General features: G+C 45.3%; 1 protein-coding gene across 1 annotated transcript in view; it reads right to left on the bottom strand.

Annotated features, from left to right (window-relative positions):
• Positions 1-859: 859 nt before the first annotated feature.
• ppp5c (protein phosphatase 5, catalytic subunit) overlaps positions 860-21,688 on the bottom strand; it is a 32,751-nt gene continuing 11,922 nt past the window's right edge. Inside the window, exons 2-13 of the mRNA XM_031795350.1 lie at positions 17,357-17,598; positions 14,023-14,170; positions 13,646-13,767; positions 13,062-13,127; positions 10,572-10,670; positions 10,189-10,294; positions 8,756-8,898; positions 7,090-7,177; positions 6,966-7,006; positions 6,659-6,837; positions 4,007-4,088; positions 860-2,376 (exon numbers count right to left, since the gene is read on the bottom strand). Of these exons, the coding sequence (XP_031651210.1) occupies positions 2,314-2,376; positions 4,007-4,088; positions 6,659-6,837; positions 6,966-7,006; positions 7,090-7,177; positions 8,756-8,898; positions 10,189-10,294; positions 10,572-10,670; positions 13,062-13,127; positions 13,646-13,767; positions 14,023-14,170; positions 17,357-17,598 (1,379 nt within the window). The 3' untranslated portion in view covers positions 860-2,313. The remainder of the gene's footprint in view (positions 2,377-4,006; positions 4,089-6,658; positions 6,838-6,965; positions 7,007-7,089; positions 7,178-8,755; positions 8,899-10,188; positions 10,295-10,571; positions 10,671-13,061; positions 13,128-13,645; positions 13,768-14,022; positions 14,171-17,356; positions 17,599-21,688) is intronic.

Genomic DNA, 21,688 nt, shown 5'->3' with positions numbered 1-21,688 from the left:
TTCAACTCGGGAACCCTGGCCCTTTTCTAGATCTCCGAACTGAAGAACACTGACGTTATGATTTGATCTGGTATTTACTGAGTAAAAAAAAAAATGCGACATTCATCTCCCACTTCTGAGAATAGCTGTAGAACAGAATGAGCCAGATATTTCACCGGTGTAAATGTGAAGCATCCGGTTGACGTTTCCACTCACTACCAAATATGGTGATGAGGAAGCCCAATGACCGGCAATGGATGAAGCCGGAGTGAGTTGGATTTTGGCCGATATTCAAATCAAATTCTGCTAATTTTCTCATCGATTAAACGTTTGATCTTAATACAATTTTCTGTTTCCAAAACGTTTAAATCCATAACAGAGTGGACTGTGTTTTGTACTTTACCCTTTGCCAAAGTAAAAAAAAAAATACGTTGTTTTGGAACGCGAGGACGGATTTAGTTTTTGCACACGCGCACTTGAGTAGGCGTTCCCCAAAGGAAATATGCAAATAAATGCTAGAACGTGCCAATAGGATCTCACTAGATCTTCCTTGGCTCAGCCCACCGCATTGCTTGGCTCTGCCCACTATGATTCATTCTCTCCCATTGGAAACGACCGACTCTGGTCTATCTTCAGTTACATATACACACATTTTTGGCTGTGCCTGTTGGTGTCGTTCTTATAGCTCAGTGGTTGGTATATGTCTAAAGATGGTAAACTATACTTGGCTGTTGGTATATGTAAAAACAAATACATACACTTGGCTTCATTAGCAAATATATTGGTAATTTCTTTGAAGTGGGTGCATTTCTTGAGAGAGAGAAATCATCGCAGACCCTGTTCACTGAAATTTCAACATAAATAAGCATTAATTTAAAAATCACTGGACTGGAATTTTTTTTATTCAATATCTTTTTTTTCCAAACATGTACACAGCATTAATTTTAAATGATAATATATATATATACACACACACATACACTTCAGTGTATACCATTATCTTAAAAAGTTTAGGGCCAATATTGGGACACTGCAGCTGTGCGCATGAGAGAGAGAGAAGGGAGGTGGCTTGGTGTCTGGACGTCCGGGCTATACATCCACACAACGGTCAAAGTCACACTGGTAGACAAAACTAACAGTGGAGCGGGGTTGAAGCATCACACCAGTGCTTGGCCTTGTAGCAAAGCAGGTCAGGAGAGAAGAGCTATTGTGCAAGAGCTGCCGGGAGACAGGAGAGTGACACTACTGACTGAGCTGAAGAGCAGCAACACTCCTGCCCCCCCCCCCCCCCCCCCCCACCTCCCCACTCAACAGGTAGAGAGGTGCAGCAGAGCAAAAATAACAACGGAATGAGGATCTGTTTTGTACATGTTGAATGTGAAGAACCTACAACATCTGACTACTAGTAATGAACAGCACCGTGCAGAGTGAGACTGGAGACAAACAACCAGGTTCTTCCCCAAAACACCTCCTTTTCTCCTGAAGATGCAAATCGTAGCTACATTTTTCTACACTCACTTTTGCCCTACTGTAAAAAATATTGAACTTTAATAAAACTATATTTCACAGGATGTATGAACCAATACTGTAGTATAGACATTCTGCTAGCACCCCCCCCCCCCCCAACCAGACACACTATAAACGGTGCAGTTGGCCAACCAACTGTATGTTTTACAGTAGCAGAACAGTCTAATATTATTCTTAACAGTTCTGCTGCCGTACGTTCTTACAAAAATCCGACAGTTCCGATCATTCCAGTTGTTATTTAACCATACAGTACCAATACAGTATAATTCATCATTCTAAATCACTACCGGGGAATGAAACCCATCAATGAGCTGGGAATGAAACCCATGTGTGGGGACCAATATGGACAGAAATTAGGGAGAGATTGAGTTTTCCAGTTTTTAACCAATACAAAACAAAAGAAGAAGACGAAATGAACACACCCAGTTCTTGACTGCGCCGGTCGAAGATATATAACTGCCATCACACCACCACGTTGTCTACTCTGAACGCAACAAGAGGGATTTTACCGGAAACCGGTCGCAATTCGCTCCCCAATCCTTCCCCCTTGGTACTAAACCCTTCAATGTTTTCAGATCTTTAAAGTGCTGACCCTTCAGATGTACAAACATCAAAGAATTAAAAAGGTCAAGGGGAGGGGGGGGGGGGGGGGGGACTACTGGGGGACAGGCTGGGAGAAAGGGATCCCATGGAACCGCATGGACCAGGGCATGTTGTTGTCTAAGGAAGGAGTGGTGGGTGTGGTCAGCCAGGAGGTGGGTGTGGTCAGCCAGGAGGGAGGTGTCAGGCTGAGCGTCGTGGGCCTCTCTACATCATCCCCATCTGCATCAGAGAGTTGGCGTACGCCATCGGCTTCACATTCGGATGAGGCTGTGGAGGAAAGATAGATGTTTTATTGGCCCGTGGTAACAAACACGGAAACTTATTCCCCCCCCGCAAAGCTAAAGATCCCGCTCACACCGTGATCACGTTACACCTCCCCTTCATGTTTCTCTTTAGTCACCCTCTTCTGAACCAAGTCACTCTCTGCCTCACATTTCTGAACAACTGAAATAACACAACCTGCAGCCATGTTTTTTTTTTTTAACTAGGCAAGTCAGTTAAGAACAAATTTATTTACAATACAAAAACTACCCCGGGCAAACGCGGATGACGCTGGGCCAAATGTGATGCAGCCTGGAGTCTAACCAGGTACTGCAGAGACACCTCTTGCACTGCGATGCAGTGTCTATGACCACCGTGGAGCCCATTTGAATAAACATTCCCACAAATATTTATTGAAGGCTATACAACTCGTCTGTTGTAACCAATATTGCAGTTGCACAAGCAGGGAAGTCCCTACACAATGCATTGTGGCAAAATCCATCAGCATATTGTGTGGTGTAGGCTAATCTGTCTCCTGTTGGTCAGTTATTATGCTTTAGACTGTCTCCTATTGGTCATGACAATCTACATAGTTATTCTGCTTTATATTGTCTCCTATTGGTGATGATAATCTGCAGTTATTCTGCTTTAGACTGTCTCCTATTGGTGATGATAATCTGCAGTTATTCTGCTTTAGACTGTCTCCTTTTGGTGATGATAATTTACAGTTATTCTGCTTTAGACTGTCTCCTTTTGGTGATGATAATCTACAGTTATTCTGCTTTAGACTGTCTCCTATTGGTGATGATAATCTACAGTTATTCTGCGGGAAAAAAATAACTAGCCAATGTTTGCAATGATGAGAAAATCCATGCAGTCAAAATAGACAGTATGTGTTTAATATGCTGGTTTACATTTGCTGTTAGAACAGACAGTCTGTACCAACACGTCGATCGTGTCTTTCGTGTAGGCTACACCATGAAATCACACTCGAGGCATGGGATGCATAGTTGGAACATGTCGACCATGTCTTCAGAAAACAACATGAGGTTTCTACCTCCACGTCAATGAGGGGGGAGCGGCCGTAGAGCAGTGGGAGCAGTGGGCGGCAGAGTGGGAGGCGGCAGAGTGAGAAGCGGCAGAGTGGGAGGCGACCACGTGGGCGGCAGAGTGGGAGGCGGCAGAGTGGGAGGCGACCACGTGGGCGGCAGAGTGGGAGGCGGCAGAGTGGGAGGCGGCAGAGTGGGAGGCGGCAGAGTGGGAGGCGGCAGAGTGGGAGGCGGCAGAGTGGGCGGCGGCAGAGTGGGCGGCGGCAGAGTGGGCGGCGGCAGAGTGGGAGGCGGCAGAGTGGGAGGCGGCAGAGTGGGAGGCGGCAGAGTGGGAGGCGGCAGAGTGGGAGGCGGCAGAGTGGGAGGCGGCAGAGTGGGAGGCGGCAGAGTGGGAGGCGGCTATGTTATAAAAAAAAAATGTTGCCACCTGCACAGAAATCTCTATAAATAGCCACGATGAGTTGGGTTCTAGAAAATCCGAAACTGCAACCAGTTTAAAAGGCCTGAAAGGTACTGTAACTAAGATGTACTGTTATTGTAATGTTGGTTAGGGTTAGTATGTCAAAGATATTATCAGATGTACTTACCACAGCAGTGAACTGGTGAAACTCTGGTTTGAGGTCTGATCCTCTGAGGTGGATGTACGCTCCCTTATTAGCCATCTGATCACTTGAGGGAGAGAGAGAAGGACAGCGAGGGGAAGGGGAGAGCGAGAGGAAGGGGAGAGCGAGAGGAAGGGGAGGGGAGAGCGAGAGCAAGGAAAGGGAAGGGAGAGACGAAGGAAAGGGAAAGAGCGAGAGGAAGGGGAGGGGAGAGCGAGAGCAAGGAAAGGGAAGGGAGAGACGAAGGAAAGGGAAGAGCGAGAGGAAGGGAAGGGAGAGCGAGAGGAAGGGAAGGGAGAGCGAGAGGAAGGGAAGGGAGAGCGAGAGGAAGGGAAGGGAAGAGCGAGAGGAAGGGAAGGGAGAGCGAGAGGAAGGGAAGGGAGAGCGAGAGGAAGGGAAGGGAAGAGCGAGAGGAAGGGAAGGGGATAGCGAGAGGAAGGGAAGGGGATAGCGAGAGGGAGAGGAAGGGGAGAGCGAGCGAGAGGAAGGGGAGAGCGAGCGAGAGGAAGGGGAGAGCGAGAGGAAGGGAAGGGAGAGCGAGGGAGGAAGGGAAGGAGAGCGAGAGGAAGGGAAGGGGAGAGCGAGAGGAAGGGAAGGGAGAGCGAGAGGAAGGGAAGGGAGATGCGAGAGGAAGGGAAGGGAGAGCGAGAGGAAGGGAAGGGAGAGCGAGAAGGGAGGGAAGGAGAGGAAGGAAGGGAGAGCGAGAGGAAGGGAAGGGAGAGCGAGAGGAAGGGGAGAGGAGAGGAAGGGAAGGGAGAGCGAGAGGAAGGGGAGAGGAGAGGAAGGGAAGGGGAGAGCGAGAGGAAGGGAAGGGGAGAGCGAGAGGAAGGGAAGGGGAGAGCGAGAGGGAGGGAAGGGGAGAGCGAGAGGGAGGGAAGGGAGAGCGAGAGGAAGGGAGAGCGAGAGGAAGGGAAGGGAGAGCGAGAGGAAGGGAAGGGAGAGCGAGAGGAAGGGAAGGGAGAGCGAGAGGAAGGGAAGGGAGAGCGAGAGGAAGGGAAGGAAAGGGGAGAGGAAGGGAAGGGAAGAGCGAGAGGAAGGGAAGGGGAGAGCGAGAGGGAGAGGAAGGGGAGAGCGAGCGAGAGGAAGGGAAGGGAGAGCGAGAGGAAGGGAAGGGAGAGCGAGAGGAAGGGAAGGGAAGAGCGAGAGGAAGGGAAGGGAGAGCGAGAGGAAGGGAAGGGAGAGCGAGAGGAAGGGAAGGGAGAGCGAGAGGAAGGGAAGGAAAGGGGAGAGGAAGGGAAGGGAAGAGCGAGAGGAAGGGAAGGGAGAGCGAGAGGGAGAGGAAGGGGAGAGCGAGCGAGAGGAAGGGGAAGCGAGCGAGAGGAAGGGAAGGGAGAGCGAGAGGAAGGGAAGGGAGAGCGAGAGGAAGGGAAGGGAAGAGCGAGAGGAAGGAGAGCGAGCGAGAGGAAGGGACGGGAGAGCGAGAGGAAAGGGAGAGCGAGAGGAAGGGAGAGCGAGAGGAAGGGAAGGGAGAGCGAGAGGAAGGGGAGAGGAGAGGAAGGGAAGGGGAGAGGAGAGGAAGGGGAGAGCGAGAGGAAGGGGAGAGCGAGAGGAAGGGAAGGGGAGAGCGAGAGGGAGGGAAGGGGAGAGCGAGAGGGAGAGGAAGGGGAAAGCGAGAGGAAGGGGAGAGCGAGAGGAAGGGGAGAGCGAGAGGAAGGGGAGAGCGAGAGGAAGGAAAGAGCGAGAGGAAGGAAAGAGCGAGAGGAAGGAAAGAGCGAGAGGAAGGAAAGAGCGAGAGGAAGGAAAGGGAAGAGGAAGGGAAGGGGAGGGGAAGGGGAGAGGAAGGGAAGGGGAGCAGAAGGGAAGGGGAGAGGAAGGGAAGGGGAGAGGAAGGGAAGGGGAGAGGAAGGGAAGGGGAGAGCGAGAGGAAGGGAGAGCGAGAGGAAGGGAAGGGAGAGCGAGAGGAAGGGAGAGCGAGAGGAAGGAAGGGAAGGGAGAGCGAGAGGAAGGGAAGGGAGAGCGAGAGGAAGGGAAGGGGAGAGCGAGAGGGAGGGAAGGGAGAGCGAGAGGAAGGAGAGCGAGAGGAAGGGAAGGGGAGAGGAAGGGAAGGGAAGGGAAGGGGAGAGGAAGTGAAGGGAAGGGGAGAGTGAGAGGGAGAGGAAGGGGAGAGCGAGAGGAAGGGAAGGGGAGAGGAAGGGAAGGAAAGGGGAGAGGAAGGGAAGGAAAGTGGAGAGGGAAGGGAAGGAAAGGGGAGAGGAAGGGAAGGAAAGGGGAGAGGAAGGGAAGGAAAGGGGAGAGGAAGGGAAGGGAAGGAAAGGGGAGAGGAAGGGAAGGGAAGGAAAGGGGAGAGGAAGGGAAGGAAAGGAAGGGAAGGAAAGGGGAGAGGAAGGGAAGGGAAGGGGAGAGGAAGGGAAGGGAAGGGGAGAGGAAGGGAAGGGAAGGGGAGGGAAGGGGAGAGGAAGGGAAGGGGAGAGGAAGGGAAGGGGAGAGGAAGGGAAGGGGAGAGGAAGGGAAGGGGAGAGGAAGGGAAGGGGAGAGCGAGAGGAAGGGGTGAGAAGAGAATACTGATCTTAAATGTCTTTAGAGGGGGTGACATTTGACATGTGAGAGTCTTACAATAGATGTGGTTTAAATCTGGCAATGCATATTTAAAAAAATCACAACACTTGGATTGAATAGTGAGTCTGTTGCCCTAGTTACCAGTAGTTGGGAGCTGAGAAGACTGTGATGCACTTCCCTGAGTGTGTGACCTCATAACCCTCTGCCTTGACCTCGTGACTGCGGACGATGTAATCCAACTTGTTCTGGTCCAGGAACCGCTCGGTGACGTCAGGACCAAACTGACAGCTCACACCTCGCTTAGAGACAGACCGCCCATTCTGGGGGTCAGGAAAAAAAGAAAAAAATTAAATAGACAGATGACATGATGCAGTACAGCTATTTAAACCAGATTATATTAGAATGATATTTTGTTGTTGGACAAGAGTGTATTTCTAGGACACCAAACCTGTGGCTGTGGGTCTGACCAGAGGAGATCACACATGGGACCTGAAGAAACACAAACAGTTGAAATAACACTTTAATTCCTAGGTCCTAAACGAGAAACGTATTGATTAATTGATCGCTCTTACCAGAGTCTGGGGGCTGTCTGTTCCTGTCAATCTTCCTCAGATCGTCGAGCATCACTCCGTCCTCACTGAACAGCCCTCCGTGCATCACCTGACACAGACAGAACACAACTACAGACAATATTCTCAAAAAATGTCCAGTTGTACAATTGGAAGGCCGCAGCACGGTCGTTCAGTTCGGCTGGCGACTAGCGAACCTTGGCTAGTCGAACTGAACGACCGTGCTGCATACTCTCTTAAAAAGACATTTGCTTGAAAAACGAGAAATAAGAAATAAAAGTGGCAATTGTACCGTTTGTCCATCTTGAGACGCCAAAGTCATTATTCACTTCCTCAAAAAAAGTCGGAATGGATCTAACTCAAGAAATCTGTCATTAATTGAAGTTATTGCTGAAGAGATTTGTCACACAATGTTACATGTAACTTAGAAGTTTGGTGCATTGTTTATCAATACATTTTTTGTTGCAGGAAAACGAGTTCTCTCACTGAATGGCAGACATTATTGAGGAATCCCTACTGTTGAAAAATCACAGACGAAGGGACTTTTCTTCACAGACAAAGGGACTTTTCTTCACAGACAAAGGGACTTTTCTTCACAGACAAAGGGACTTTTCTTCACAGACAAAGGGACTTTTCTTCACAGACAAAGGGACTTTTCTTCACAGACAAAGGGACTTTTCTTCACAGACAAAGGGACTTTTCTTCACAGACAAAGGGACTTTTCTTCACAGACAAAGGGACTTTTCTTCACAGACAAAGGGACTTTTCTTCACAGACAAAGGGACTTTTCTTCACAGACAAAGGGACTTTTCTTCACAGACAAAGGGACTTTTCTTCACAACAAAGGGACTTTTCTTCACAAACAAAGGGACTTTTCTTCACAGACAAAGGGACTTTTCTTCACAGACAAAGGGACTTTTCTTCACAGACAAAGGGACTTTTCTTCACAGACAAGGGACTTTTCTTCACAGACAAAGGGACTTTTCTTCACAGACAAAGGGACTTTTCTTCACAGACAAAGGGACTTTTCTTCACAGACAAAGGGACTTTTCTTCACAGACAAAGGACTTTTCTTCACAGACAAAGGGACTTTTCTTCACAGACAAAGGACTTTTCTTCACAGACAAAGGGACTTTTCTTCACAGACAAAGGGACTTTTTCTTCACAGACAAAGGGACTTTTCTTCACAGACAAAGGGACTTTTCTTCACAGACAAAGGGACTTTTCTTCACAGACAAAGGGACTTTTCTTCACAGACAAAGGGACTTTTCTTCACAGACAAAGGGACTTTTCTTCACAGACAAAGGGACTTTTCTTCACAGACAAAGGGACTTTTCTTCACAGACAAAGGGACTTTTCTTCACAGACAAAGGGACTTTTCTTCACAGACAAAGGGACTTTTCTTCACAGACAAAGGGACTTTTCTTCACAGACAAAGGGACTTTTCTTCACAGACAAAGGGACTTTTCTTCACAGACAAAGGGACTTTTCTTCACAGACAAAGGGACTTTTCTTCACAGACAAAGGGATTTTTCTTCACAGACAAAGGGACTTTTCTTGCCTCCAGAAAAATTGAGTGCCGAAACAGCCGGAAAAAACCCTTGCCGAAGTCCAAAATGTCATCCTATATGAACAAACTCCACAGAGGTTAAAGGTCAGGGTTACCTACCAGAACTTTTCCATTGATGCACTGCGCCAGAGGCAGCCACTGGAAGACCTCACTGAAGAGCGTAAACATCTGAGTGGTGTACTTGGCCTTCACCTCCCCCTCAAAACCATACATCTGGTTCATGTTGTCAGTCTCGTGGTTACCTAGTTACACAGGAACATATGGACATCAGTTACCGACACAATTTACCCTTCGCGAAGCCCCACTCACAGAATTATGGGCAAGCAATCGCAACGCTTCGATGGATAGCAACTGTAGTTGAGTCCAACACCTCGGACAAGGTCATGTTTCAAACCCTTGGAAGCCAAGGAGGTCAAAAACAGAAACGTAATTTAAAAAAATCTATTGTTTGAAGGGTTAAATAATTTAACAGCTCACCCAGAGGTCTCATTGAAAAAGTTGCTAACGCTAGCAGGTTGGCTAGCTCTCATTGAAAACATCGCTAAGGCTAGCTGGTTAGCTAGCGCTCATCGAAAACATTGCTAACGCTTGCTAGCTCTCATTGAAAACGTTGCTAACGCTAACTGGTTAGCTAGCGCTCATTGAAAACGCTCATAGTTAATATTACTCATTGGAATGTAGCTAAATTGGCTATTGGGAATATAACTCTCATAGGCTGTTGACAAACAATTTGAAAGCACTTCTTAACTCCAAAAGTGGTTAGTAGCTTCGACTGCATGCAAAGTGCCTTTAGAGCCATCTAGTGGCTAGCCACACTACAAACTTAATTTGACTAGGTTCCCAAAAAAGCAATTGTAATGACAGTTCACCACAACATACCTGAGAGTCTCCTGATCAGCTAGGGGTAGTCTGTTTAATTTCATTGTGTATTAAAAGCACAGTTTAAGATCATTGCGAGGGGTTTTCTCCAACGGTTTGAATGGAGAATTGGGCTTCCTGGTAAAATGTTGACCAAGGTCGCAAAAGTAACCAAGGGTGACAAGGCTTAGCGAAGGGTCCATTACACATGGGTAATATAAACATTAGCAAAGAAGGAAGACTGGCCACAGATATACAGTGCTCTTAACGTCCTCTGTGAGCCTACTGACCTCTGAGCAGGTAGAAGGAGGAGCCTACTGACCTCTGAGCAGGTAGAAGGAGGAACCTACTGACCTCTGAGCAGGTAGAAGGAGGAGCCTACTGACCTCTGAGCAGGTAGAAGGAGGAGCCTACTGACCTCTGAGCAGGTAGAAGGAGGAGCCTACTGACCTCTGAGCAGGTAGAAGGAGGAGCCTACTGACCTCTGAGCAGGTAGAAGGAGGAGCCTACTGACCTCTGAGCAGGTAGAAGGAGGAGCCTACTGACCTCTGAGCAGGTAGAAGGAGGAGCCTACTGACCTCTGAGCAGGTAGAAGGAGGAGCCTACTGACCTCTGAGCAGGTAGAAGGAGGAGCCTACTGACCTCTGAGCAGGTAGAAGGAGGAGCCTACTGACCTCTGAGCAGGTAGAAGGAGTCCGGGAGGAGCAGCTTGAAGCCGAACAGAGTCAGAATGACCTCTAGGGAGAACGAACCACGGTCCACAAAGTCTCCATTAAACAGCTGTGTTCTATTGTTAAGGGTTATCATGTACATATATTTGAATACAAACACCGCTTTACTGCACAGGTCACCGCTTTACTGCACATGTCACCGCTTTACTGCACATGTCACCGCTTTACTGCACATGTCACCGCTTTACTGCACATGTCACCGCTTTACTGCACATGTCACCGCTTTACTGCACATGTCACCGCTTTACTGCACATGTCACCGCTTTACTGCACATGTCACCGCTTTACTGCACATGTCACCGCTTTACTGCGACTGAGCAGGATACATAGGGGTTGGTCTCGGAGGGTAAGCCGTTCAGCTCAAAGATGTTCAGAAGGTCGTAGAATTGTCCATGTGTGTCGCCACAAATGGTTATCTTCTCTGTCTGTTGGGGAGGAAACAGAACAGGTTTAGGCACAGGGACATATGCTGAAGGGGACCACCAAGTGCTAACAGTCAGTATCTGGATAACGTGTGAAATGCTTGATAATGTACCAACCAGCCTGACTCAGTCTACTGTACCTACCACAATTACCTGCTTGATAATGGATGTGATATCAACAGAGAAGTATATTTTCTGAGTGATTTAAATATTGACTGGTTTTCATCAAGCTGCCCACTCAAGAGAAAGCTTCAAACTGTAACCAGTACCTACAACCTGGTTCAGGTTATCAATCAACATAACAGGGTAGTTAGAAACAGCACAGGAATGAAATCATCAACATGTAATCGATCACATCTTTACTGACGCTGCAGATATTTGCTTTAAAGCAGTATCCAAATTATACAAGAAGTTTGTATGTGATTCCTATGTTGTCGATGTAAAGAATATTTGTTGGTCCGCGGTGTGTAATGAGGAGCAACCAGACATTGTTGGTCCGCGGTGTGTAATGAGGAGCAACCAGACGTTGTTGGTCCGCGGTGTGTAATGAGGAGCAACCAGACGTTGTTGGTCCGCGGTGTGTAATGAGGAGCAACCAGACGTTGCTGGTCCGCGGTGTGTAATGAGGAGCAACCAGACGTTGCTGGTCCGCGGTGTGTAATGAGGAGCAACCAGACGTTGCTGGTCCGCGGTGTGTAATGAGGAGCAACCAGACATTGTTGGTCCGCGGTGTGTAATGAGGAGCAACCAGACATTGTTGGTCCGCGGTGTGTAATGAGGAGCAACCAGACGTTGTTGGTCCGCGGTGTGTAATGAGGAGCAACCAGACGTTGCACTTGATACATTTATGAAATTGCTTATCCCCGTTACTAATGAGTATGCACCTATTAAGAAAATGACTGTAAAAACTTAAATCCCCTGCAAATTGAGAAATCATGTGACTAAACTGAATAAAAATGAAGAAACTACACTATGAAACAAAGATAAATGACAAAGAATGATAGTAAAAAGCTACGGTGCTCCTTAAATGAAATTTCGGGCAAAAAGGCAAACTTAGCTCCATCATTTATTGAATCAGATGGCTCACAAACCCGACTGATATTGCCAACTAATTTAATGTTTTTTTATTGGCAAGATTAGCAACTTAACCATGACATGACAGCAACAAATGCTGACACTACACATCCAAGTTTATCTGACCAAATAATGAAAGACAAGAATTGTAATTTTGAAGTGTGGAAGAGGTGAAAAAAGTATTGTTGTCTATCAACAATGACAAGCCACCGGGATCTGAGAACTTGGATGGAAAATTACTGAAGATAATAGCGGACGATATTGCCACTCCTATTTGACATATCTTCAACTTAAGCCTACTAGAAAGTGTGTGCTCTCAGGCCTGGAGGGAAGCTAAAGTCATTCCGCTACCTAAGAATAGTAAAGCCCCCTTTACTGGCTCAAACAGCCGACCAATCAGCCAATCAACAAATTGTGTTTGACCAGAAACAATGTTATTTCACAGTAAACAAATTGACAAACAGACTTTCAGCACGCTTATAGGGAAGGACATTTAACAAGCACAACACTCACACAGTGACTAATGATTGGCTGAGAGAAATTGATAAAAAGATTGTGGAGGCTGTTTTGTTAGACTTCAGTGCGGCTTTTGATATTATTGATCATAGTCTGCTGCTGGAAAAACTTGTGAGTTATGGCTTTACACCCCCTGCTATAATGTGGATAAAGAGTTACTCATCTAACAGAACACAGAGGGTGTTCTTTAATGGAAGCCTCTCACATATAATCCAGTTAGAATCAGGAGTTCCCCAGGGCAGCTGCCTAGGCCCCTTACTTTTTAAAATCTTCACTAACGACATGCCACTTGTATTTGTGAGATGCATTGACATGTTGAATGCACCGAGCTGTCCGTTTAAACTACTGGCACACAGCTCAGACACCCATTCATATCCCACAAGACATGCCACCAGAGGTCTCGTCACAGTCCCCAAGTCCAGAACAGACTATGGGAGGTGCACAGTACTACATGGAACTCTATTCCACAGTACTACATAGAGCCACGACTACATAGAACTCTATTCCACAGTACTACCTAGAGCCATGACTACATGGAACTCTATTCCACATCAGGTAATGCAGCAGTAGAATCAGATTTAAAAATATACCTTATGGAACAGCGGGGACTGTGCACACACTTGGTGTGTTGTGAATTCTGTAATGGAATGTTTTTAAAATCGTATAACTGCCTTTAATTTTGCAGGGACCGCAGGCAGAGTAGCTAACGTGGGATCAATAATAAATACAAATCTGACAATTGAAGAACTAGACAGGATGAAGAGCAATACCAGGAAGTCAACATACATCACACGGATGTCTCACCTCTTTTAACGTGATCTCAACTAGACTGGGTAGTTTGGACAAGAGCTCTTTGACTTGGATCAGAATCTAAAAGGACAGATTTCATTAGTCAACACAAATACAGTAATATTATAGGTGTACCTGATAACTACAGTAATATTACAGTATTATTATAGGTGTACCTGATAACTACAGTATTATTATAGGTGTACCTGGTAACTACAGTAATATTACAGTATTATTATAGGTGTACCTGATAACTACAGTAATATTACAGTATTATTATAGGTGTACCTGATAACTACAGTAATATTAGTAATATTACAGGTGTACCTGATAACTACAGTAATATTACAGTAATATTACAGGTGTACCTGATAACTACAGTAATATCACTGTACTTATCAGGTATACCTGTAATACTGTAATATCAAATCAAACAAATACCTATAATACTGTAATATCACTGTATTTATAGGTGTACCTGATTAGCACAGTAATATTACAGTATAATTATTGGTGTACCTGATGAGTACACTAACATTACAGTATTATTATAAGTACACGATAAGTACACTAATACTACAGTATTATGTAAGGTGTACCTGATAAGCACACTTTCTGTGCAGTTTCTTCTGGTCTTTGAAGCACTCCATCATCTCTTTCATGAACCTCATCGTCACCTTTCCTTCTTCCAGCTTCGGTCCAGTGTACTCGTCCTCAATCACTGCATGGGTGGCACAATCAAAATCAACCAAATGTATACAGACCATTTTACAGCAACATCTGTCACCAAGTGTTTCACAGTAACTCAGTCTTGAAGATCTTAATTTCAAAAACACCACAATGTATACAGGCAGTAGACCATTATCTAGACATTCAAATTTTATATATGAGATAAATATATATATGAGATAGAGATATATAAAAAAAGTATAATCAAGTAATGAATCCTAAAATATAAAGATTACCAACTACTCACTCATGTTTTCGATGTCTAGGGAGTCCACGACCGATTTCTTCATCTCGTCGCTGGCGATGGCTCTCTCGAAGGCTTTCTGTTTCACGATCTTGTTGCACTCCTGGTATTTCATCTTAGCGTCCTTATCGTTGGGTCGCACCCGCACTACCTAACCCCACAACACCAGGCAAACACACGGGACAAGGACTAGGGTCAGTCTCACACTTAAAACACTATACCCGGTACCAGTACTACACAATGGTCAGTACCATGTCAGAAAAGTCAGTCCAAAATTCAAAGGAAAATAGATTTTACAGCCATGGTTTGGTTGATTTAAATTTTGATTTCTAGAAATAGTTAGTGCTTCTCTCCTCTCACTAAGACTTCAGTACTGTTCCCCCCAATAGACGGTTGCATCTGTGTAGAGCAATATGTCCATGACACCAATACTCTAAATTTGTCTCAGTGACAGCAGGCAGCTATCACTGTCAGTGATGTGGCACAGCCAGCCAGCCAGCTCCCTGTTGCCAGAGCCTTGGGGTGTTTATGTCAACATGGAACAAAGACCAGCTGTTTATAAATGACCCCCCCCCCCCCATTGACCGAAAGTACATTTGAAGGAACAAACTTCTGATCGATTTACTGAACACATTTGAAAACAGAATCTAACCCTGGCACTACGTGACTGCCAAGTCATTACACTGTTCAAGATAAACACATCTGCAAGATGTCATCTCAAACAGGGCGACTTTCTAAATTGTGACGACAGCCCCACTATTGGCTCCTCCCTTGTGACAAGCCCACATTCTCCTCTTCTGTCCTCATCTTAGTAATAATACTACTGCTACATGGGCCTTATACAGCACTGGTCAAACCCAGTCACCCGGTGATATACGGCGCTGGTCAAACCCAGTCACCCGGTGATATACGGCGCTGGTCAAACCCAGTCACCCGGTGATATACGGCGCTGGTCAAACCCAGTCACCCGGTGATATACGGCGCTGGTCAAACCCAGTCACCCGGTGATATACGGCACTGGTCAAACCCAGTCACCCGGTGATATACGGCACTGGTCAAACCCAGTCACCCGGTGATATACGGCACTGGTCAAACCCAGTCACCTGGTGATATACGGCGCTGGTCAAACCCAGTCACCTGGTGATATACGGCGCTGGTCAAACCCAGTCACCTGGTGATATACGGCGCTGGTCAAACCCAGTCACCTGGTGATATACGGCGCTGGTCAAACCCTGTCACCTGGTGATATACGGTGCTGGTCAAACCCAGTCACCTGGTGATATACGGCGCTGGTCAAACCCAGTCACTTGGTAGGACGTCACCTGTTTGGTTTCTTTGCGACTAACTTTTTGTCTTATTTTTGTTGTGAGGGTTTCAGATCACAATAATATTAGAAAGAATTACAACAAAACACCAAAAACCTCAAATAAGTTCGGTGTAGCCTATTCATACTCCTCCCTCCCCCATGGGCTCATGTTGTGGACATACACTACCGTTCAAAAGTTTGAGGTCACTTAGAAATGTCCTTGTTATTGGAAGAAAAGCAAAAAAAAAAGTCCATTAAAATAACATCAAATTGATCAGAAATACATTGTAGACATTGTTTATGTTGTAAATGACTATTGTAGCTGGAAACGGCTGATTTTTTATGGAATATCTACGTAGGCGTAGAGGGGCCAATTATCAGCATCCATCACTCCTGTGTTCCAATGGCACGTTGTGTTAGCTAATCCAAGTTTATCATTTTAAAGGGCTAATTGATCATTAGAAAACCCTTTTGTAATTATGTTAACACAGCTGAAAACTGTTGTTCTGATTAAACGAGCAATAAAACTGGCCTTCTTTAGACTAGTTGAGTATCTGGAGCATCAGCATTTGTGGGTTCGATTACAGGCTCAAAATGGCCAGAAACAAAGAACTTTCTTCTGAAACCTGTTAGTCTGTTCTTGTTCTGAGAAATGAGTTATTCCATGCAAGAAATTGCCAAGAAACTGAAGATCTCGTACAACGCTGTGTACTACAACCTTCACAGAACAGAGCAAACTGGCCCTAACCAGAATAGACAGAGGAGTGGGAGGCGCCGGGGCACAACTGAGCAAGAGGACAAGTACATTAGAGTGTCTAGTTTGAGAAACAGACGCCTCACAAGTCCTCAACTGGCAGCTTCATTAAATTGTACCCGCAAAACACCCGTCTCAATGTCAACAGTGAAGAGGTGACTCCGGGATGCTGGCCTTCTAGGCAGAGGTCCTCTGTCCAGTGTCTGTGTTCTTTAACCCATCTTAATCTTTTTTAAATTTTTATTGGTCAGTCTGAGCTAGATAAGGCTATTTCTTTGCAACTCTGCCTAGAAGGCCAGCATCCCGGAGTCACACCTCTTCACTGTTGACATTGAGACTGGTGTATTTCAAATCAATTTGATGTTATTTTAGAATTGACAAATAAATGTGCTTTTCTTTTTAAAAAAACAGGACATTTCTAAATGACCACACATTTTTTGGAACGGTAGTATATCTATGAAAAAAACTAAGCATCATGAATAAGTTATCTTATGTTTGTACGTTTGTTTGTGGGTCCAAGATACACGTCGACAGTCATCCTGATATTCGATACAGATATTCAACTACAACTGATGAATTTAAACATGATTACATGAACTCATAATAAGGTTGTTGTTGTTCTCTAATGAATGCTCTAGTGAAAGGACATTTGACCATACCATGCCGTTTGTTTCTAGAGTTAAAAACGATCACAATTTGTTTCGGTAGAACTCTATACATGTTTTGTATCCAGAAGAATGACAAATACATTTATTATTATTTATCAACTAATTCTGGACATTGGATTTGTCTGCATCAAGACTAACATTTCACCACCCTCCATTGTGGCTAAAGGATTAGAATGGAAATGTATTTGAACAATTATAATTGGACAATTTAGCCACTACAGTAACTATTCCCATTTAAGTCACCTGGGGATTTACAACGATGTCATCTTCCTAAGACTACCTGGAAGCTTCCTCTCCTATCATCTTCCTAAAGAGTACCTGGAAGCTTCCTCTCCTATCATCTTCCTAAAGAGTACCTGGAAGCTTCCTCTCCTATCATCTTCCTAAAGAGTACCTTGAGGCTTCCTCTCCTATCATCTTCCTAAAGAGTACCTTGAGGCTTCCTCTCCTGTCATCTTCCTAAAGAGTACCTTGAGGATTCCTCTCCTATCATCTTCCTAAAGAGTACCTGGAAGCTTCCTCTCCTATCATCTTCCTAAAGAGTACCTGGAAGCTTCCTCTCCTATCATCTTCCTAAAGAGTACCTGGAAGCTTCCTCTCCTGTCTTACCGTCTCGTAGTCTTTGAGTGCAGCCTTGAACTTGCCCAGGGCCATGTTGGATGTGGCTCGGCGATAGTAGCCCTTGATGTAGTTCTTGTCTATCTCCAGACACTTGGTGGCGTCGGCCAGAGCGTAGCCATAGCATTCTGTCCGCAGGTACGCCAGGCTGCGGTTGGAGAAGTAGATGGCGTTGGCCGGGTTGAGCTCCAACGCCTCCGTGTAGTATTTGATTGCATTGTCATAGTCTTTCTCTAGAAAACAACATCACATTCATTGTCATATAATTACTCCTGAAAACATCACATTCATTTAGATCGGAATCAGTTCCACTTACAAGGCTGTACAGCACTTTGAAATATCAGCTGATGTACGAAGGGCTATATAAATACATTTTATTTGATATAGTGGACTTTCTCTCGAGTCACTCATTCGCTTCAATAATATGCATTTATTGGCTTATTGCCTATCAAGGAACAGGCTACTCAACGTGTCAAAGAAACCCGTGGAGTTGCCAATGGCGGTATTGAGCAAAGTCATAGCATAACACAAGGTTCAAAGGTTGAACTCTAAAAAATGTATGCCACTGGAAGACAAAACCACACATTGGGAAGTGCCTTTCCCTTAGCGGGTGGATTGATAGGCTAATTGATCAAGGGTCATCTTACCACTGCTGTGCTGCGGAAGCGTTATGTTATCATCAGGGTTATCATCAAGTGCAATCCAACACATTGATGGATTCCATAGCAGGCTAACAGTGGCTACAATAACTAGCTAAACCATGGAAACTAACCTGCAACTGTAGCGTATCAGGGTAGTGTAGCGTATCAGGGTAGTGTAGCGTATCAGGGTAGTGTAGCCTTTCAGGGTAGTGTAGCGTATCAGGGTAGTGTAGCGTACCAGGGTACTGTAGCGTACCAGGGTACTGTAGCGTACCAGGGTACTGTAGCGTACCAGGGTAGTGTAATGTATCAGGGTAGTGTAGTGTATCAGGGTACTGTAGCGTATCAGGGAGGTGTAGTGTAGCGTATCAGGGTAGTGTAGCGTATCAGGGTACTGTAGCGCATCAGGGTAGTGTAGCGTATCAGGGTAGTGTAGCGTATCAGGGTAGTGTAGTGTATCAGGGTAGTGTAGAGTATCAGGGTACTGTAGCGTATCAGGGTACTGTAGTGTAGTGTACCAGGGTACTGTAGTGTAGTGTATCAGGGTACTGTAGCGTATCAGGGTACTGTAGTGTAATGTATCAGGGTAGCGTATCAGGGTAGTGTAGCGTATCAGGGTAGTGTAGCGTATCAGGGTAGTGTATCAGGGTAGTGTAGCGTATCAGGGTAGTGTAGCGTATCAGGGTAGTGTAGCGTATCAGGGTAGTGTAGCATATCAGGGTAGTGTAGCATATCAGGGTAGGGTAGTGTAGTGTAGTGTATCAGGGTAGTGTAGTGTAATGTATCAGGGTAGTGTAGCGTATCAGGGTAGTGTGGCGTATCAGGGTAGTGTAGCGTATCAGGGTAGTGTAGTGTACCAGGGTACTGTAGTGTAGTGTACCAGGGTACTGTAGTGTACCAGGGTACTGTAGTGTAGTGTATCAGGGTACTGTAGCGTATCAGGGTACTGTAGTGTAATGTATCAGGGTAGTGTATCAGGGTAGTGTAGCGTATCAGGGTAGTGTAGCGTATCAGGGTAGTGTAGCGTAGCGTATCAGGGTAGTGTAGTGTATCAGGCCCCTACTCCACCACTAACACATATCTACAGTACTAAATCCATGCATAGTGTGTATGTTATCGTGTGCGTGTATGGATGTGTCTGTGCCTATGCGTGTGTCTACACAATCCACACTGTTACATAAGGTGTATGTTTACTTGTTAATTTAAATCTAATTATACTGCTTCATCAGTTACCTGATGTGGAATAGAGTTCCATGTAGTCATGGCTCTATGTCGTACTGTGTGCCTCCCGTAGTCTGTTCTGGACTGTGAAGAGACCCCTGGTGGCATGTCTTGTGAGATATGCATGAGTATCCGAGCTGTGTGCCAGTCGTTTAGACAGACAGCTCGGTGCATTCAACATGTTAATACCCCTCATAAATAAAAGTAGTGATGAAGTCAATCTCTCCTCCACTGTCAGCCAGGAGAGATTGACATGCATATTATTAATATTAGCCATCTGTGCTTCCCTGTTCTGAGCCAATTGCAATTTTCCTAAGTCCTTTTTTGTGGTAAAACCACACGACTGAACATTAGTCCAGGTGCGACAAAACTAGGGCCTGTAGGACCTGCCTTGTTGATAGTGCTGTTAAGAAGGTAGAAACTAGGGCCTGTAGGACCTGCCTTGTTGATAGTGTTGTTAAGAAGGTAGAAACTAGGGCCTGTATGACCTGCCTTGTTGATAGTGTTGTTAAGAAGGTAGAAACTAGGGCCTGTAGGACCTGCCTTGTTGATAGTGTTGTTAAGAAGGTAGAAACTAGGGCCTGTAGGACCTGCCTTGTTGATAGTGTTGTTAAGAAGGTAGAAACTAGGGCCTGTAGGACCTGCCTTGTTGATAGTGTTGTTAAGAAGGTAGAAACTAGGGCCTGTAGGACCTGCCTTGTTGATAGTGTTGTTAAGAAGGTAGAAACTAGGGCCTGTAGGACCTGCCTTGTTGATAGTGTTGTTAAGAAGGTAGAAACTAGGGCCTGTAGGACCTGCCTTGTTGATAATGTTGTTAAGAAGGTAGAAACTAGGGCCTGTAGGACCTGCCTTGTTGATAGTGTTGTTAAGAAGGTAGAAACTAGGGCCTGTAGGACCTGCCTTGTTGATAGTGTTGTTAAGAAGGTAGAAACTAGGGCCTGTAGGACCTGCCTTGTTGATAGTGTTGTTAAGAAGGTAGAAACTAGGGCCTGTAGGACCTGCCTTGTTGATAGTGTTGTTAAGAAGGCAGAGCATCGCTTTATTATAGACAGACTTCTCCCCATCTTAGCTACTGTTACATCAACATGTTTTGACCATGACAATTTACAATCTAGTGTTACTCCAAGCAGTTTAGTTATTTCAACTTACTCAATTTCCACATTATTGATTACAAGTTTTAGTTGAGGTTTAGTTTTTAGTGAGTGTTTTGTTCCAAATACAATTCTTTGTTTTAGAAATATTTAGGGCGAACTTATTCCTTGCCATCGACTCTGAAACTAACTGCAGCTCTTTATTGAGTGTTGCAGTCATTTCAGTCGCTGTAGTAGCTGATGTGTATAGTGTTGAGTCATCCACATACAAAGAAACTCTGGCTTTACTCAAAGTCAGTGGCATGTCATTAGAAAAAATGGGAAAAAAGCAATGTGCCTAAACAGCTGCCCTGGGGAATTCCTGATTCTAACTGGATTATATTTGATAGGCTTCCATTAACGAACACCCTCTGTGTTCTGTTAGACAGGTAACTCTTTATCAACATTATAGCATGGGGTGTAAAGCCATAACACATATGTTTTTCCAGCAGCAGACTATGATCAATAATATCAAAAGCCGCACTGAAGTCTAATAAGACAGCCCCCACAATCATTTTATCATCAATTTCTCTCAGCCAAGCATCAGTCATTTGTGTAAGTGCTGTGCTTGTTGAGTGTCCTTCCCTATAAGCATGCTGAAATTGTTTTCAATTTGTTTACTGTAAAAAAAAGAATTGTATCTGGTCAAACAACTTTTTCCAAAGATTTACTAAGGGTTGGTAACAGGCTGATTGGTCGGCTATTGGAGCCAGTAATACTATTGTTGGGTAGCGGAATGACTAACTTCCCTCCAGGCCTGAGGGCACACGCTCTCTAGTAGGCTTAAATTGAAGATATGGCAAATAGGAGTGGCAATATAGTCTATTATCCCCAGTAATTTTCCATCCAAGTTGTCAGACCCCGGTGGCTTGTCATTGTTGATAGACAACAATACTTTTTTCACCACCTTGCCAATCAGTTGGAATTCCTCGTCAATCCAAGGGGCTTGAACAGTTTTTACAGTCATTTCGGAGCGTGCTTATTAGTAACTGGAATAAGTAGTTTCATAATGAGTCAAGTGCAACATCTGGTTGCTCCTCGTTACACACCGCGGACCAGCAGCATCTGGTTGCTCCTCGTTACACACCGCGGACCAGCAGCATCTGGTTGCTCCTCGTTACACACCACGGACCAGCAAATATTCTTTACATCATCAACATAGGAATCACTACAAACTTCTTGTATGACCTCTTATACACTGTATTAGGCCCAGCCTTTGGAGCTTTGGTTTTCCTAGATATGGCTATTATATTGTGATCAATACATCCGATGGATCTGGATACTGTTTTAAAGCAAATGTCTGCAGCGTTAGTAAAGATGTGATCAATACA

This window comes from Oncorhynchus kisutch, linkage group LG18, assembly GCF_002021735.2.
Source record: "Oncorhynchus kisutch isolate 150728-3 linkage group LG18, Okis_V2, whole genome shotgun sequence".
NCBI classification, from domain to species: Eukaryota; Metazoa; Chordata; class Actinopteri; order Salmoniformes; family Salmonidae; genus Oncorhynchus; species Oncorhynchus kisutch.
The sequence above is the reverse complement of the archived record's forward strand: the minus strand, read 5'-3'. Positions and strand labels throughout refer to the sequence as shown.